Source organism: Balaenoptera musculus, chromosome 2, assembly GCF_009873245.2.
Source record: "Balaenoptera musculus isolate JJ_BM4_2016_0621 chromosome 2, mBalMus1.pri.v3, whole genome shotgun sequence".
NCBI classification, from domain to species: Eukaryota; Metazoa; Chordata; class Mammalia; order Artiodactyla; family Balaenopteridae; genus Balaenoptera; species Balaenoptera musculus.
Genome location: NC_045786.1, coordinates 138371545 through 138390897, shown reverse-complemented (window position 1 = coordinate 138390897; position 19353 = coordinate 138371545). Strand labels below are relative to the sequence as shown.

The 19353-nt window shown below is 37.7% G+C and overlaps 1 protein-coding gene across 7 annotated transcripts in view; it reads right to left on the bottom strand.

The window, feature by feature from the left end:
• The window catches only part of SYNE2 (spectrin repeat containing nuclear envelope protein 2), a 313385-nt gene that overhangs the window by 257928 nt on the left and 36104 nt on the right, over positions 1 to 19353 (bottom strand). For all 7 annotated transcript variants that reach the window (XM_036839615.1, XM_036839636.1, XM_036839653.1 and 4 more), the window contains exon 2: positions 5453 to 5582. In XM_036839615.1, the coding sequence (XP_036695510.1) occupies positions 5453 to 5531 (79 nt within the window). In that variant the 5' untranslated portion in view covers positions 5532 to 5582. The remainder of the gene's footprint in view (positions 1 to 5452; positions 5583 to 19353) is intronic.

Here is a 19353-nt window from a genome sequence, read left to right as displayed (position 1 = left end):
TTTGCAACGCTTTCTAATCAGTTTCTCCAATTTCACTTTCTCACCCCTTTCAAGTCTTCCTATACCTCAAACCCAGACTAATCTCCTAAGGCACAACTCTGACCATGGACCCTGTCCTCTCATTCTTAAGACCCAATAGCTACCTGCTGCCTAAAAGCAAAATCCCCAAACTTCTTGGGCTTGAATTCAACTCCCTCAAGGATCTTCATCCCAGAAATACTACTGAAGGGATTCCTCCTTTGGTCTCAAATTAAATGGAATGGCAAAGAAAGTCCCTTCCAACTTGAAAACTCTGTGGTATTATCCAGCTTTACCCTTTACTGCTTCCATAATCGTATCTGCCCGATACATCAAAGAAATGTTCTCTGAACATACCTTTCCCACCTGAAGAGCTTAGCAGAGATGTTATTTCAGACCAAATATGTAGTTACTATTCTCTTAGGATAAAAGGGAAGGAAGCACCTATTATTTTGCCAGGTAAGAAATCCAATGGAAAGACGTAAAGAAATTCTATAATGGAAACCTCAGTAAAGCAAATAATTTTTAAAAGCAACCATTTATCTATCATTTTAATAGCTTAAACTTTCATATCCACAGTTTATTTAAAATGTGGACCGTCCATGGTAGTACAAAATGCACTAAACTAAAATAAATTCCAGTTTTTACATTAATCTGCTCAAATTGTTCAAATTCACCAATGTCATTTTTTTTTCCTCCCTAAAATCCAACCATTTCAATGTTACTATCCTCACTAGACTAAGAGATCACAAATATCTCTCTACAAAAAGTGCCCTTGGGGCTTCCCTGGTGGTGCAGTGGTTGAGAGTCTGCCTGCCAGTGCAGGGGACACGGGTTTGAGCCCTGGTCTGGGAGGATCCCACATGCCGCGGGGCAGCTGGGCCCGTGAGCCACAACTACTGAGCCTGCGTGTCTGGAGCCTGTGCTCCCCAACAAGAGAGGCCGCGATAGTGAGAGGCCCGCGCACCGCGATGAAGAGTGGCCCCTGCTTGCCACAACTGGAGAAAGCCCTCGCACAGAAACGAAGACCCAACGCAGCCATAAATAAATAAATAAATAAATAAATAAATAAATAAATAAATAAAGTGCCCTTAAAAATCCCTTCATAAAGTCATTTTCTCAAAGATCACACAAATGATGAACAATAAATGATGTTTATTGTCCTGCTCTATGAATTTCAGCAAAGCACTGCCTGATTCCTTAGGTCTGATGCCTTGTTGGCCTTGCGCACATAATATACCTGTTTTCATAGCATAGCAACAATGATTCACCACATTTCAATGCAGACATTTTAATCTTTTCTTGAGCGTATTATTCTCAGTCAAGGTATGGCCATAATTGCCTCACCTTATATAAGTTTTTGGCTAAAATAAAATAGGCATTATTAGTTAAATAGGCCTCTTTCTTCCTTTTAAAAAGGTTCTGAAATGAGGAGAAAAAATCTTTCTTATGAGCGGTCATCCTGAGCCTTTCATATGACATAAAATCTCTTTACTCATATTACTCCAAGGATCACTAAGCACATGTGAATTCTGTGAAATACAAGTCTGCTTACATGGTGTACAAAGCCAAATGCTTTTAAGACTATTGCCAACAGCCTGCAGTTCGGTAGTTGCTAATGTTCATAATATTGTCTATCAATGTTTTTGTCTACATAGCTAATAACCGTGCAATGAAACCAAAGTTACCTTCAGAAATACATACAAGTTCCTTCTTTCTTTCCTTCCTTCCTCCCTCCCTCCTTTCTTTCTTTCTCTCTTTCTTTCAACAACTCAGGCCGAAAGAATCATTACAAATCTGCTGATAACAATATAGAACTTAACTTTGGGAAATCCATTCATTTCACGGTTAAGCCTTCATTCTACAGTCATGGGAACTCCTCAGTTGAGAGTACTTGGCTAATGTGAGTAGCCCTTGCCCAGTGTAAAGCTGACTATAGTATAGTATTGGTTTTCCACCTCTCCCCCCTATAGAGTAATGCATCCAGCAGCATATTCCTCTAAAGAGACCATGAAGGAAAATCATTCACACCGGCAGCACATGTATATCACATTTCCACTGCCAAGCAGCCCATACTCATCTCCTACTGTAGAGCAGATGGTATAACCTAGTATAATTCAAAACATGCTATAAGAAAACACTCATTTCTCAGTAATTTGCTAATTATTTTGAGCTACTTGTGAACCTGAGATTAATGTTACTTGAAAATGCCTATCCATATTCAGGATGTGAAAGATTGCTATAAAAATTAAAAATTAAAAAAATAAAAGTTTGCTATGGATTAACTAGGATAAGGCTAAGATTTATGTGCACTTTCCAGAGAAAGTTGTTCGGGAAATTCCCTCTTTCAAATTGTTCTTTGAACTATGTCGGAGTGGCTGCGGTGCAGTGGTAAGAAAACTATCCTCCAGGTCAAAACTGAGTTCTGCTGCTCACTAACTGTGTGACTCTGGGAGAGTAATTCCATCTTTGTGAGCCACAGCTTCCTCCTCTGTATCTTGAAGATAAAAATATCTACCTTACAGTATGGTTGTAAGGATCAAATGAGGTAATGTACGTAAGGGTGCTGTGTAAGCTAGAGCATGCTACATGAAACTCTACAGTGGGGAAGAAAACATTTTTAAATATAACACCTATAATACTATTATAAGTGCTAAAATAGGTACTCTGGGAGAACAGAGGAGAGAGTGTGAATCGCAGCCAGAGAAAGAGTGGGGCTCATGGAGAGGGCCGAGTCTGGCTAAGTTTGGGATGAATAGGGATAGAGGAGGACTAGATGAGCTGGACTCTTCCAGTGGAAAGAGGAGACAGGAGAGCTGCAGGGGGAACCACCTGAACAAAAGCACACAAGCAAGAGAGCATGGCCCCTCAAGGAGCCATGGGGCTGGAGCACAGGGTGCTTGTGGGAGATGAGGGCAGAGAGGAAGGTGAGCAGCAGATAGGAAGTGCCTGTGAGCCACACCAAGAAGTCTAGACTTTATCCCATGTGTGATGGGAAGCCACTGAACAGAAATGTCAAAACTGAAAACCAGACATCTGGTTTACCATTTTTTCCTATCCACCATGCAATATCTACTCTAGCTGTGTGCTCCTGGACAAGATATCCTTTGGGACAAAGACTTTAACTGTAATATCTACAAAGAAATTACGATGCATTTATTGAGCTCCTACTCTGTGTCAGGCAGGCATGGTGCTAAGCCCTTTGCATGCATTATGGTTCATCTTCAAAGCACAGGTGCAATACAGGCATTATCACCCATATTCTAAATATGAGGAAACCGAGACAAAAAAGATAAAGTCTCTTATCCAAGTTCAAGGAACTGGTAAGTGGCAGAGCCAGCATGAGAAATTAGATTTACCTGGAAGTTTGCACTTTTTGACTGCTTTCAGCCAACTCCACCACCACCACTGCCTCTGGTAACCACAAATCTGATCTTTTTCTGTGAGTTTCTATGTTGGGTTGGTTGTTTGTTTTTGAAGTATTATTGACCTACAACACTATATTAGTTCCTGTTACATAACACAGTGTTTAAATATTTCTATACATTTCAAAAGGATCACCATAATAAGTCTAGTTACAGTCTGTTACAAGATAAATAAGTACTAGGGGTGTAATGTACACATGATAAATATAATTAACACTGTTCTATTTTATATATGAAAGTTGTCAAGAGTAAATCCTAAGAGTTCTCATCATATGGAAAAAATTTTTTTTCTATTTCTTTAATTTTGTAACTATTTGAGATGATGGATGCTCACTGTACTTATTGTGATAACCAGTTCATGATGTCTGTAAGTCAAGTCATTATGCTGTACACCTTAAACTTATACAGTGCTGTATGCCAATTATATCTCAATAAAACTGGAAGAAAAAATTAAATAAATGCATACATACATACATATCAGGATCAACTGATTCAGGAAAAAAGGAAGGGAGGGAGGGAGGGAGAGAGAGAGAGAGAAAGAGAGAAAGGAAGGGAAGGGAAGGGAAGGGAAGGAAAGGAAAGGAGGAAGGAAGGAAGAAAGAAAGAAAAAGAAAGAAAGGAAGGAAGGAAGGAAGAAAGAAAGAAAAAGAAAGAAAGGAAGGAAGGAAGGAAGAAAGAAAGAAATTAGATTTACCGACCATTTATTGATGCGCTATCTTCCTGATACACTTTAGGGCACATGAATTACTACTCATATGCAACCAAAACTTGAGAGAAAAATAAGAACATTGGGTTTTTTCCAATAAATGAAAATTTGATTCAAACTACTTATGACGAGTATATGACACCACAAAAATGCACTTACTGAGAATTTTTTAAATTCTTACCTCAAGTACTATCCCTCAAAGTATGTTTCTTGAGTCTATAGAAATTACATGATATTTATTTTTAAAAGCCACTGACCCCAAAGTCAAGAAGCTAATCATTCAAAACCATGTTTAATTAAAAAGAGATATCAGAAAGAAAGTCTTTCGGGGATTTTTATCATACATGACACAAATAAATATAATGCACAGCATGGTGACTATAGTTAATAATGTTGTGCTGCATATTTGAAAGTTGCTAAGAGAGTAGATCTTAAAAGTCCAAAAAAGTCCTCATCACAAGAAAAAGAAATTCTGTAACTATGTATGGTGACAGATGTTCATTAGACTTATTGTGATCATTTCACAACCTACACAAATATTGAATTGTTATATTGCACACCTGAAACTAATATAATGTTGTATGTCTATTATACTTCAATTCTTTTAATAATAAATTAAAAATAAAAAAATTAGTGACTCAAAAGCTATGGCTTCTAAATAACATTCTAAGAATGTTACATAATACTGTCAATAATCTTTCAAGTACTTTAAAATACATAGTGACATAAATATTTTCAAAGACTTGCCATAGCCTTATTTCTTCTACACTAGCTGACTTTACTCAGCTCCAAGATATGCAACAGAGGTGTAAAGTCTAGTGGCTAAGGAATTTTCAAAGTACATAACAAATATCGCCAAGAAACATTAAAAAAATACGGACAGTACTTATTTGCATAAAGGCACACGTAATTCATGGGACTGAAAGTTCACTCACTTTTAATATTACTACTATTCCTTTTTATTAGGGCAAAATAAGGATGTACATTTAAAAGAGGCCATACAAAAAGACGTAAAATAAGTGCAAACAATGCCAAGCAAATTATGGTTAACTATTTAATTTTCATTGCAAATAAAACACATGCACTCAGATTGAGAAACCGAAATACCAAGTTCCTTCCAGGTATTCCTTACTTTCCTAAGTAGCTGAGATAGCAATAAAGATATTGAAGTATACTGAAAGATTCTACAATTGGAAAAATACAGATACATGTCTATATTTTACCATAAGAGAGACAGAAAGCAATACAATTTGTGAATAAATGACAGTGAGGTTCCCACAGTTACCACACCCAATCTTAATACCTTGCAATGAAAAATGGAGATCATCGATGCCCAAGGAAACCTGTTCGTCTTCGGTGGGAAGCACAGGACTAGATGCCATCCTTTGACTCAATGGAGATTATATCATGTTCATCTCAGTTAAAGAAGTGAACTAAAAATAGAAGGGATAAATGCTCATTAGTAACTCTGCAGCTCTGCATTTCCAGTAAACATGCATTGCCAGAAATCAACAGCAACCAGAAACTGCCCTCCAAAAGAATCACAGCTTTCTAGTGAGTGTTGCTTAGTTCATATGGAATAAAGTGACTACGCCTTCTTTTTTGAATCATAATCAAGATTTTGCCCTATGACCTATTCAGTCCCCTTAGAGTTGCAGGCAGAACTCCACAAGAGCTAGCATTGCAGATTCTATAATAGCGGTGAAAAGGAAAGCTACGCAATTATATTTTATAATTTGTCCAGAGGATGTAAAGCTGACACGAACTGATATCTTAGGTATTTGTGTGTATTATATTATTAGCCTCAACATACAAGGATTTTCTTTAAAGCTTTTCATTTAACTTAGTTCCTTTTCTGCTCCATGATTGTTGCCATTTACTGGAAACAGTAAGAACTGGGTCTGCATAGTTTGCAAAGTGAAACTAAAAAAACTATATCAAAAAGAATGTTTTCATGGGTTATCTATGATATTGAATTATTTTCCTAAGCCCTTATTTTTCCACCTACACATTTCTTTCTCTACCCCCACTTTGACTCTTAAGGAATCCTTCCAGTAAGAGTAATTCTTACTGAGCAACTCTTTAAAAGTACTGCTTCGTGTATGTGTACGCCACTATTAGTATTCTGGGGGCTGAGAATAAATCATTGACTTCTCCCATACAGATGATGACTTCCTTAGCAAAATAAACTTAACCAAGTACATAAAAACATAAAACGTATCAGGGGACGGATAGAGGAATGGATAAATGTACAGACACGTGATCAACAAAGTACAGCAAAACGATAATGGCAGAACCTGTGTGTTGAATATGTGTGTTCACTGTTAAATCCTTTAACTTTGCTGTATATTAGAAATTCTTCGTAATAAAATGTTGGGGGGGAGAGACAAAAAAATAAATAAACCTGAGGCCAAGAACTAGATACAATCAGTCATATCCAATAGACCACTTAAAAAAATGCAAAGGACAAAAATCATTAAACATCTAATGCTAGAGCCAGACTTCGAAAATCTTTCAATCCTGTCTTCCCACTCTGTTTATCATCCAAAACTCCTTTATCATCTCTCCCATGGATCACTGTTGTTAAAGATTTTACCTACCAGATAAACTATGTTTATTAATTAATATGTTTATCAATTAATAATTAATTTGTTTTATCCTCTGAAGTAAGATGAATCAGAGCCTGCCTGAGGTAACACTGTTCCTATACAGAGTTTATACAATTCTAATCAAAATAAAAAGCTTCTTGTTCGTTCAATGAGCCTGTGCAGCCTGCTGATTGATAAAGGTGCAAATGTCCTCAGTTGTTGGTGTACTAAAGACCTCCACTACCCATTCCCATGCTGAGAGCTCCTGAACGCAAAGTGAAGGCAAAGCACTTCTTCATGATGACGGGGAGAAAAACTGAATTCCAGAATTAATTTCCTAATGGCACCCACTATTCCATGCCCGGGCTATTAAATAAAAGGATAATAACGATAGTAGCAAACACTTATGTAGCACTTACTATATATAGGTACTGTTCTAAGCATGAGTTAGGTATCGTAATTATCCCATATTTGAAAAGACAAAACTGATATGCACAAATGACATATACCGTTGTCTAAGGACACATAGCTAATAAATGATGGAGCTAAGATTTGAACCCAGATGGTTTTGGTTTCAAGAGTCCATGCTCTTAGCCAATACAGGTTGGTACCTCATAGAGCCAGCTAGAGCTAGCTAAAACTTAGCCAGATTTTATTAATTCCTTCTTTTACTCATTTACTCAGCAAGCATTTATATATGCTATATGCTGCTCTCAAGGAATTCAATCTTCTGAGAATGACAGATAAACACATATTGAGTGAAATCTTCTCAGAAACGTATGTAGAAGGTGTTATGGAAGCAAAGGAGAAGGCATGTCCTATCGCTTGAATCTGGAGATAGATGTGATTAGAGGAGTGTACTTAATATAAAACAGCATCTCCCTCCAAATAGTCCTGTAAGCATTATTCGGGTAATGCCTTGAATTTAATAAGAATGTCTCTGAGGGCCACTCACTGCCATTCAATATTAAATAAATATAAGTTATCAAATGTAGGGGAAAGAACTTAAAATAAAAACAGAATAATATGCAACAAATTGATAACCAGAGAATCAAGAAATGTTCCTGGACTAGACTGGCATGTGGAATCCACTCTATTCTATATTAAAGTTGTAGAAAAAAAATTAGTATTTGTAAAAAAAAAAAAAAAAAGTCTAGACCTTAAAATAACTTATGTGTCTCAGAGGTTTCTGTTTTTAACAGTGAAAATTTATTAACAAACAGGTCAGTAAAATATAATATTTTTTTATTTACTGAAGAATTTCCTAGAGCTTCTAAAAAATGTAAATCAAAAGTAAAACCAGGGAATTCCCAGGTGGTCTAGCAGTTAAGACTCCGCGCTTTCACTGCCAAGGGCCCAGGTTTGATCCGTGCTCTGGGAACTAAGATCCCGCAAGCTGTGCGCTGCAACCAAAAAACTAAAAAAAAAAAAAAAAAAAAAAAAAAAAAGTAAAACCAAGCTATGAAGACTGAATCAATTGCAAGTGTTGGATTATTGATCCCAATACTGTCTTAGTACAATTATTTACCAAAACACGCTACAGAGGTCATGAGGATCTGACTGAAGACAACATATGATGACGTTTCCAACATAATTGTTTTTGGTGAGAAACAGTTGACATCTCCAGAGAGGAATTTACTTGCTAAATAGGGCTCATGAAAAACTGGAACACAGTAGAGAAGACAAGCTTTGAGAGACTTCTCAGGACCTTAACTGAGAAGCTAGAAAGAATATGAGCAAGGAAGGCATAAAGAGTAATGAGGCTTGGCCAGGTGCTCAGTGAGTCACTCACAAGGGTCTATCAACCAAAATCCTGAGGGCCATCCTATCATTTGCCCTCCGACTCCCCTGTGGGGAGCACGAGGGCTGCCTGCTCAGGTGGAATCACAGCACAGACAAGCCCTTCTTCCCAGGTGGTCCGCATCACCTTACTTTTCCTTTTCAAATAAAAGTTACATACAATTATGTAACATCAGGGTTCAGAATGAAAATAATAGATCATCTTCAGACACATACGAAAGATTAGGTAAAGAATTAATGTAGTGGCATTAAAGATTCGAAGATCAAGTAGAATCATGTGGAACTGTGTTTTTAAAATCCATGTAAATTAATACACATGCTGTTATAAATGGCATAAGCTATTTTGATACGACTGTGGTTTGCTTATGCAATACATCTTAATATGCGTCTGGTTTCTCTAAAACCTCAAAACACTAGAATATTTCCCTTTTAAAAGAAATCTTGGCATATACTTTGGATTATTATGATTAGAATTTTTACAACTCAAAAGTGAAATTTGAATAGAGATCATTTCTAATGAATGGAATTTTTAGTGATTTTATTTTCTTCCTTTTGCTTATCTGCATTTTTTAAATTTCAAATGATGAATGCCTATTTCTGCTGCAATAAGAAAAACATTTTTGCTTTTATTTTGGTGAAATGACAACAAATGGGGAATAAGGTATTATTTAGTTCAGGGTCAGTTCTCCAATCCATATGCTATGGAAACTGTATATCTATAGCTGTATAATGAGAAAAATACTCTCTTGACACAAATAAAAAATATTAGAAAACTTCTCTGGGTTTGTCAGAAATTTCTAGAAAGGACTCCTAAAAGCCTTTTCGGTAGTTCAAGAGGTCTCACTTTCTCATTAGTAGATAGTTTGTTAATGAGCCCTGCTTGCTGTTCTAACAGCACTGAAAAAAGCACTGTCAATGGGGAGAAAGGGACTTCTATGTCACCTTCAAAATTTGATCGGAAGGTGTATGTACCATAGCAGGACGTGTTAAACACATTTAGGTAGTTCTTTAACAGAGTGGTTTAAATGTTACCATTTTCCCTGGTGTAAATTCCCTGTGTTTTCTTCTGTTCTTCAGCTGTACCAGGTTATTTACGGTCGACCTAGGAATTCTAAAGGATCTCCCTTTTGTCTGTTAGGTTATAGAGCTTGTCCTCGCAACTGACAGTTGTTAACTCTGATCTGCCTCCAAGCTCACAGAAGAAAGCTGGTGACACACTTGCCATAATAAGCTTCTCCATCTTTTTCCCATTAACTTTTCCTAACTCTGTTATTACTTACCTTTTCATCATCATTTGACCAGAAGCAATTGGTGTAAATTCCCAGATCAATTGATTTTTAAGATCCACTCTTCTATCTCCTTTTAGGCAATTTATTTTTCTAATAATCACCACAAAATGCCAGAACAATCAATCCTAACTATTCACCACACTTTTGGAACACAAACACGTAGCAACTCTCTGGATATGACATTGCTGCACTTGCTACCTCACAACAAAGCAGTGTCACTCCCCAGCCAATTCCAACTATACTGATAAACCACCCACTTCAACCATGACAACAGCATTCTAAGTAAATGTAACCACTTCCCTAAAAGAGCTTTCTGTTGGCCTTGACCAAGTCCCAAATGCTCTGAACTGCAGGGTCCACTGCTATAGAAAGGGATACATATCTTATAAGGATTTCAGTGAAGCACATGAAACTAAAAACTACAGTAGCAACGAACATTTATTGCGTGCTTACTATAGCAGATGTACTACAGTATATAAATTGTATTTACTATAATCTGTGAAATGAATTTATCAGGATTATCCCATTTCTTAATCAGCAGTAAAAATTAAAAGCTAATCACAATATTAAAACGTAGAGTAAAAAAACTTAAGGATAAAAACGTCCAAAGCCACAAAACTGGATGTGTTAATAGATCAGCACAACTCTAGAAAGCATGCACTCAGGAAGTAATTATTTTTAATTTTCATCAGCTCATTTTAACCTAGAAATTCTGCCCCTGCACCCCACCCTCCAATTTTTAAAGCTCATAATACCCCCAGCAAAAGTTCCCTGCCTTCATTACTACCATGTCACCAGTCTCCCAAAAAACCTAGAGAGATCTTTAAGTTACAAGTACTGGCAATGGTTTGGGGGCTTTTCCCCATATATATCTCTTCATTCCTTTTGCCATCACCTCTGCCCGTGACCCCATTACTTTGTCCCTAAATTGCTACCAAAGATTCCTGGCTTTCCTATTAACTCTAGCTTCTCCACCCCTATCTTTAAAGAATCCCAGAGAGGTCTGGGATTGGTGGCAAGAATTACTACAGAAGTTGAGGATGAGACAGAGGTCTGAGTGTGCTGAAGATCAGGACCGATAGCAAGATTTTAGACAAGTATACACCTCAACAGGGGGACCTCCAGCCCTCACCAACCCCACCTTCTCCATGAGTGCTGGAGCCAGACGCATGCCCCGATCCCTTGCTCCACCCACAGGTGGGATTTCAGAGGATGCTTTTCTGGAGAGAGTAAAGTCCCTAGAAAAGACCTCTAGAGATTGATATTTGGGATTCCTCAATAGAAAAGTCAGTTCCATGCCAAATCACCCAACTGTGAAATTCCACTGATTGGCTTTTTCATTCCTCACTCTTGAATATGACTGGACAGCCAAAGATTATGAGACATTTAAGGAGAGCCTCCAAGAATGAAAGGAAGAGATCAAAACAAACACAAAAGAGGAACCCTGAGGAACCAGCAAACATAGGAAAGGAAAGAAAAATTAAAAATGAAACTGATAATTGAAAATTTTTAGAAATGACGCCATAAGGTGAACTCTATTTTAAAGCTTATAAAAGGCTTCACCATATCAGTTACAAACAGAATCAACATTTCTTCCATTTTACACCTTCACATGACAATGCACTATATAACAAGAGATATATTTTAAAGTTTTGTTCTGCATGCTGCTAACACATTTCACTAGCTTTTTCTTTAACCATTGGATTTTTAAAAATATCAAAGCAAAAAGTCATATTCTATTGGACAGAATTAATTTTGGAAAGCCCTTGTAAAATCAGACTTAGTCTTGTTTATAAATATCCACACCCACCATATGCTGAAATGGAAAGCAAAATGCAAGACAACTACCTTGGCAGGAATGAATGCTTAAAGATTTTAATCATAGCCCTCTGAACAAGCAAGCACTACCGTTTGCTCTATTTCCTCCAAAAGACAAAAGTCAATTCCATCCTCAGTGATACAATGGTAATACTACACAGAAGCTCAGTATGAATTCACAATTCCACAGGAATCTGAAAATTACCAAGGCAATTTTCCTTTTGAGGATTACAAAGTCTACAGAGTTAGTAATAGTGAAATGGGCAGCCATAGCAGAGTTTTGAGTAGAGGAGAGATATAATTTGACTTATGTTTTAAAATTATCATTTGGACTGATGTGTGGGAACAACACATGGGACAAGGAATGAAGCAGGGAGACTAGTTAAAAGGTTATCACAGAATGGATGGACAGAGGGATAGACAGATGGGTAATAAATGAGAAAGCAAGCACGGTAAAATGTTAAGGGTGGAATCTAGGTGTTGAGAATACAGCTATTTGTGTAAAGTTCTTTCAACTTTGTTGTATATTTTACAATTTTCATAATAAAATGCTGGGAGGAAAAGGTTATTACAGTAATCCAGGTGATGATGGCTGGGACCAGGGCTGCAGAAGTAGAAGGAGTAAGTGGTCAGTGGTCAGGGTCTGAATATATGTCGGAGATGGTACCAACAAGACTTCCTGACTGATTCGATGTCATATGTCATAGGAGAAAGAGAAGAATAAAAAATAACTCCTAAATTTTTGACGTAAGCAACAGGAAGGATGGAGAAGCCATGAATTGAGCCAGAGAAGGCTGCAGGTGGAGCAGGTCTGAGGGCAAAGCAGGAGTCCAGGTTTGACATTTCAGATGTACATCAGACATCAGTTCTGAAGCCAGGTAACTTGTGCATACTCCACTTTTTTTCAAAGTAAATGCTTCATGTCCCGTGGGAAACTAAGCCAACAGGATCAAGTCAGAACCAGGAAGATGGAGTTTGGCAAGGCAATAAGATAGGAACAGGGCACTATGAAAAAATATTTAAGTGCTGTATTTTTAAAGATCAATAAAAGAGCTAGAAAATAAAATAAGGACAGCTCCCATAAACAAAAGGGAGAAAAACAGAAAAGAAATATAAAACTTAAAGGCCAATCCAGTGGATCTAACATCCAAATGAGAAAACAGAGGGAGAAAATTATCAAAGAATTAATACAAGAAGATTTTCTAGAGCTGAAGGACAAACATAAGAGCACAATGAGTGCCCAATACCCTCGGTAAAACACATGGTTACAAAATTTCAGAATAGCAAGAATAAAGAATCTCCCAGAGGACAAAAAACCAAACCACACACCAAGGAACAAGAATTAGAATAGCATCAGACTTCTGTATTAGCCATATTGGACAACAGAAGACAGTGAGGAATATCTTAAAAGTTCCGGGAAAACAACATAAGAGCTAAAACTATAAAACTCTTAGAAAAAAACATAGGACAAAAGCTTCATGACAATGGATTTGGCAATGATTTCTTGGCTATAACTCCAAAAGCACAAGCAACAAAAGAAAAAATAAATTGAACTACAATAAAATTTAAAACTTCTTTTCATCAAAGAACACATTCCACAGAATGAAAGGCAGCCCATGGAGTGGGAGAAAATATTTACAAATAATGTATCTGATAAGAAGTTAATATCCATAATACATAAAGAACTCCCACAGTTCAACAACAACAAAATAAACAACCCAGTTAAAAATGGGCACAGGACTTGAGCTCAATACCATTAATCAGAATGGAAATGCAAATCGAAACTACAGTGAGATACTACCGCAAACCCATTAAGATGGTTACTATCAAAAAACCCAGAAAATAATGTAGAGAAATTGGAAAACTTTCACACCATTGGCAGGAAAGTAAAAATGGTACAGCTGCTATGGAAAACACTATGGCAGTTCTTTAAAAATTAAAAATAGAATTACCATATGATGGTCCAGCAATTCCACTTCTGCGTACATACACAAAAGAATTGAAAGCAGAGTCTCAAAGAGATTATTATATACCCATATTCATAGCAGTATATAATTCACATTATATATCCATAGTCACAATAGCCAAACGGTGGAAGCAACCCGAGTGTTCATCCATGGATGAATGGATAAACAAAATGTGGCATGTATATACAACAGAATATTATTCAGCTTTAAGAAAGAAGGAAATTCTGACACATAGTACAACATGGCTGCAACTTGAGGACACCATGCTTAGTGAAATAAGACAGTCACAAAAAAGACAAATACTGATGATTCCACTTACATGAGGTACCTACAGTATTCATATTCATAGATACATAAATAGAATGGTGGTTGCCAGGGGTGAGGGAGGGTGTGGGACATTAATTGTTTTAATTAACTTTGAATTAAATTAACCCATTGTTTAATGAGTATAGAGTTCAGTTTTGCAAGACGAAAAGAGTTCCGGAGATGGACGGTGGTAATGGTTGTTACACAACAATGTGAATGTACTTAATACCACCAAACTTTACACTTAAAAATAGTTAAATTGGTAAATTTTATGTTATGTGTATTACTACAATTTTTAAAAACTGAGATGGAAAATTATTTTCAACCTATAGTCTATATCCACCTAAAGTATTAATCAAGTGTTCGGGTAGAAAATAGTCATTTCTTGACATGCAAGTCTTCAACAAATTTATGTCCTATGCTCTCACTCTTAGAAAGCTACTGGAAAAGTTACTCCAAAAAAAAAGACAGTAAAACAAGAAAGAGGATGGGAAGTATTCCAACAAAATTGAAAACTAAACTAAACATGAGAAAAACGGGGACTAGACATTGAACACAGGAAAACAAAAGGAGAAATTGCCAGGATGACCGCCATGCAGCGGGTCGGAGCAGGAAAAAGTAGGGCTCTGCGAGAGAGGTCCAGGGTGGGAGCTGCAGGGAGGATGACATAGAAAGAGGGGATGTGAAAACAGGAAGAGGTGAACAGATAGAATGAAGGAGCACACAGACTGGTGTCTGAGGGAAACTGAAGAACCATCACAGTGAGAGTACTTTGGATGTTAAGCTAGAAGAACTGGAGGCTGATGTCAGAGGGTATTTGAATTAGTGATTTTGAAGAGGGTGTAGCTCCCGGCAAGACAAAGTTCCAATTTGGGGGTCTGAGAAACTTAAAAAAAAAAAACAAAAAACTCCTACCTCCATTCATTCCACAAAGAATTTGTGATTTGCACATGTTCACCATTCTTCTAAGTGGAAATGCTGAGAAGTTTGGGAGAGAAGGATCGAGGCAGCTCTCATCAGATGACCTCATTTTTCTCAGGAAAATAAGAAGTCAGATCATCTCTTAGGTGTGAGGGAGCTAGGGTAGGGTAGGGTCCTTGAGAAATGAAAGGTTCTTGGAACAGGTCCTAGTCGAGAACCTGAGCAAACCAAGCAGAAAGGAGTTGGAGTTTTTCTCATGTTTAGTTTAGTTTTCAATTTTGTTGGAATACTTCCCATCCTCCTTCTTGTTTTACTGTCTTATTTTTTTGGAGTAACTTTTCCAGTAGCTTTCTAAGAGTGAGAGCATAGGACATAAATTTTTTGGAGACTTGCATGTCAAGAAATGACTATTTTCTACCTGGACACTTGATTAATACTTAGGTGGATACAGACTATAGGTTGAAAATAATTTTCTATCTCATTTTTAAAAAATTGTAGTAATACACATAACATAAAATTTACCAATTTACCAAGGAGTTGGAAGGCACTGAAGGTACACAAAGACTGGATCAGCACTGGCTGCAAATGCTGACCCAAACAGCATTTTGGGTGCAAGGATCTCCCAGGAGGACCCAGGATGTGACTGATGCTCAGGTAGGAGTAGCAACAGCTGGTGACTTAATAAATTTCTGCCAACTAAAAAATGTTCTAAAATTGCTCATGGACACAAGGACTTATGTTCAAGAATGTTCATGGAAGAACTATATGTAGCAGAAAAATTGGAAACAGTCGAATCCCATCAGTAGGAGAATGGATAAACTGTATTTGAGTCATATGAGGGCAGACTATTCCACAGCTAAAATGAATGACTAGTATCAGCAAGGTTAAATATCAAAACTAAAATGTTCAGGGGTGGAGGGCAGAGCAAGTCCAAAAGGATTGATACACTATGAAGTCATTTATGTACTTTATGTAAATTTTAAACACACACATACATATATGGTAAAAGAACAGAAACACGCTTGGGAGTGATACCCACAACTTCAGGGTAGAGGGCAAAGGAGTGGGAGGGCGGGACTTCAGCTCTATAGCTAATGTTTCATTCTTCTAAAAAGTTAACATCTAGGACTTCCCTGGTGGCACAGTGGTTAAGAATCCACCTGCCAATGCAGGGGACACGGGTTCAAGCCCTGGTCTGGGAAGATTCCACATGCCACGGAGCAACTAAACCCATGCACCACAACTACTGAGCCTGCGCTCTAGAGCCCGTGAGCCACAACTACTGAAGCCCACGTGCCTAGAGCCCGTGCTCTGCAACAAGAGAAGCCACCGCAATGAGAAGCCCACGCACCGCAACGAAGAGTAGCCCCCGCTCACCACAACTAGAGAAAGCCCGTGTGCAGCAATGAAGACCCAACGCAGCCAAAAATAAATTAATTTTTTAAAAAAGTTAACATCTAAGTAGGATTACATTACAGATGTTAGAAATAGTCATCCTTTTTTTCCAGACCAAACTTTTAATTATTTTATTGAACAACACATTAAATGATTCTCTAAAACAGGTATCTTAACTGATTTCCTCTTCCCAGATCATTTTGCATTTGCAGATTTTAAGCTATTTTACCATCTGTTGACCCATTATGAATCAAAAGTTATTAATAAAGTTTATGGTAAGTGGCAAATATGATATTTAACAAAACATCATTAAGAAATTCCATTCTTAACATTTTTAAATTGTAATAGAATTCTACTTAGGTTAGAGAGGAGAGATGAAATGGTTGAAAGAGCCCTAGACTTAAGAGTCGGAAAAAAAAAAAAAAAGAGTCGGAAGAATCTGGCCTTGGTCCCAGCTCTGCCACTGACCTCAAAGCCTTGGATAATCATCAGCCTCTGTAAGGTCCCGTTTCTTCATCTGTGAAATGATTTTGTCTGAGCCAACTCACACTTTCGGGTTCTTGCCAAAGAATCTAACCCGAAGTTCTCTGCTGTGCATTTAAAAACCCTGGATTACAAGAAATAATATTCCTGGAGGAACGCCTGAAAGACTAAACGTCCACCCATTCCTGGATGTGGTCTTTGGCTCCTGTCCAGCCATCAGGGAGCTGTGAACCTGAACTGCATTGTTTTATCCCCCTAGAGAACTGCTTTTATTAAAACGTATTCTGGCATAATCCCATAAACCTTACCAAGCAGGATATTATAGGAAGCAGTCAAGAGAGACCTACCATTGTACTTCTTACACAGGAGTTCAGGAAGACAGTCTGTAAGCCACATAGTGTTTCTTTCATGAGAACAAGCTGTGGAAAATTCTCAGGTCTCAGTACCAAGAAAAACTGTGATCCTGAGCATTTATTCTTTTAATCTAATGACCATGTTATTTTTTATAAACAAAGTTTCCCTCTCTTTATTTTGGCTGGCATAGCCTGGATCTAGCAACTACAAATGACTTTATGGAAAACAAGGTGCTATCCCACCGGCTTTATGCACCTACTCTTATTTTTCCTTCGTTGCAATATCCTCATCTATTTTTCTATTCAACTGAATTTTATGTTTCTATGCAAACTAACTCAAAATTTCTCTACAATAAAGGAGGGTACAAATAAGTGAGTTAAACAAACTCGGACTTTCTGTAGCACAAGATGAGATAACATGTAGCATGCTGAAAATTACAAAATGAGATACAAATGCAAGTTGTTCTCCATTGGTGAGAAAGAAAAATTTATTAGTGGAAGATGAAATTTATGTGCTTTCAGTAAGTGAGATCTTTTTAATATTTTTCCATGTCAAGTCGCTTGAAGACATCCAGATTCCAGTTCTAAGCTCTAGGAAGAGATTTAATTTGTAGACAACACGGTGAAGCATCCCTAAAACACTATGAATGACTTTGTGACTTACTCTATCATTTCTGCCAGGTTCTGTTTGTTCCCGTCCCATCTTCTTGAACTAAGTGCATATCCCCTGTAGCCTCATTCCCATGGAGACCCTGAATCAATGGGGAGTCTTGCCTGGAAGCAATGGATTAACAATGCCTCTAGTGGGAGGTGGAACAGGGAGAGGGTGGGCGAGGAAGTACTAAAGGGCATAAATTGGCTTGCTATTATTCATAAGAAAAATATATTCCTAAGAATTCTTTGCACTCAAGAATATATTTTTTCAATGATTATACTCTTGGTGAATATATTCTTACTCTGCCTCTCCCCCATGTCCCCACTCCCTGCCCATCAATCTCCTCTCTCTTGAAGGTCAGCAGTCCAGGCTCTGCGGGGTGTTTTTCTCTCTCCCTGTCCAAGTCCCCTCCCATTACAACAGGGCAAACAAAAACTGAAGGTTCCGTAAAATGCCAGCATATAAAAATGAAAACAGGACACCTTAAACATCACCTACATCTTCAAAAAGCTGTTAAAACCATTGTATATGAATTGTTTACATTTTCCAAACAGTGAAAAGAAACAAGCAATTAGGTAGGTCCGCTTGCCATTCAGGAAACTGGCTTTAGGTGGATTGGCCTTCTTCCCCAAGAAGTAGCTGTGTGACTAACAGATCACTTACTCTGGTCCTGACTCCAGGAATAACTTCTGCCCTGCGCCCAGCCAGACCAGCTAGTGCCCTGACTCCCATCGATCACCTAGTTCTTGTTAGCCTCTTCCCAGCATTTCACGCTGGAGTAGACTGCAAGCATCCTGGCATCACAGTAGAGGCTGTAGGTCCTGAATGTCAACTTGAAGTGCCTGCCAACATGGAGAAACCCAATCCTCACAAGTTCCACCGCTGAGCCTACCTGTTCTTTTGGAGCAGACCCTTTGGCCCTGGGTCTTCTCTGGATTGCGAGTGCTGAGAAGGGACTATGTTTGGCTCACTGTTGTATCTTTATCATCTAGCACAGTATGTGGCACAGAGTAGGTACATAATAAATGTTTGAGGAAAGAGTAAAAGAGTGAACAAATGAACAAACTGGAGCAAAGTTATGGAGGACACTGTTCCTACAACTCTCAGCTCCCCTGCGGGAAGCCTCCATTAAATTTTTTTTTTTTTTCTTTTTTTTAACCATTTAATGCTAGGAAAATACTTCATTTCCTTGGAAACACAGGTTGGGTTTTGTTTTGTTTTGTTTTGTTTTTTTACAGGTTGGGTTTTTTTGTGGTTGTTTCTATATTATTTCTGTTCTTGTTTTCCTTTCTGAAAATAAGAACCATATAATCAGTGTTCCTTTTTTCACCTTGGATGTCCAGAAACACAGAGCTAACTCTGAGGTCAAATCGTAGCAATTATGTCAGTCAAAGTTATGTCTGTTTTTCCCTGGCCTTTGTCTTGTTTTTTGTTTTTACCTTTTATTGACATATAATACCTTTCTTTTTTTTTTTTTTTAATTTATTTTTATTTTTTGGCTGTGTTGGGTCTTTGTTTCTGTGAGAGGGCTTTCTCTAGTTGCAGTGAGCGGGGGCCACTCTTCATTGCAGTGCGCGGGCCTCTCACTGTCGTGGCCTCTCTTGTTGCGGAGCACAGGCTCCAGACGCG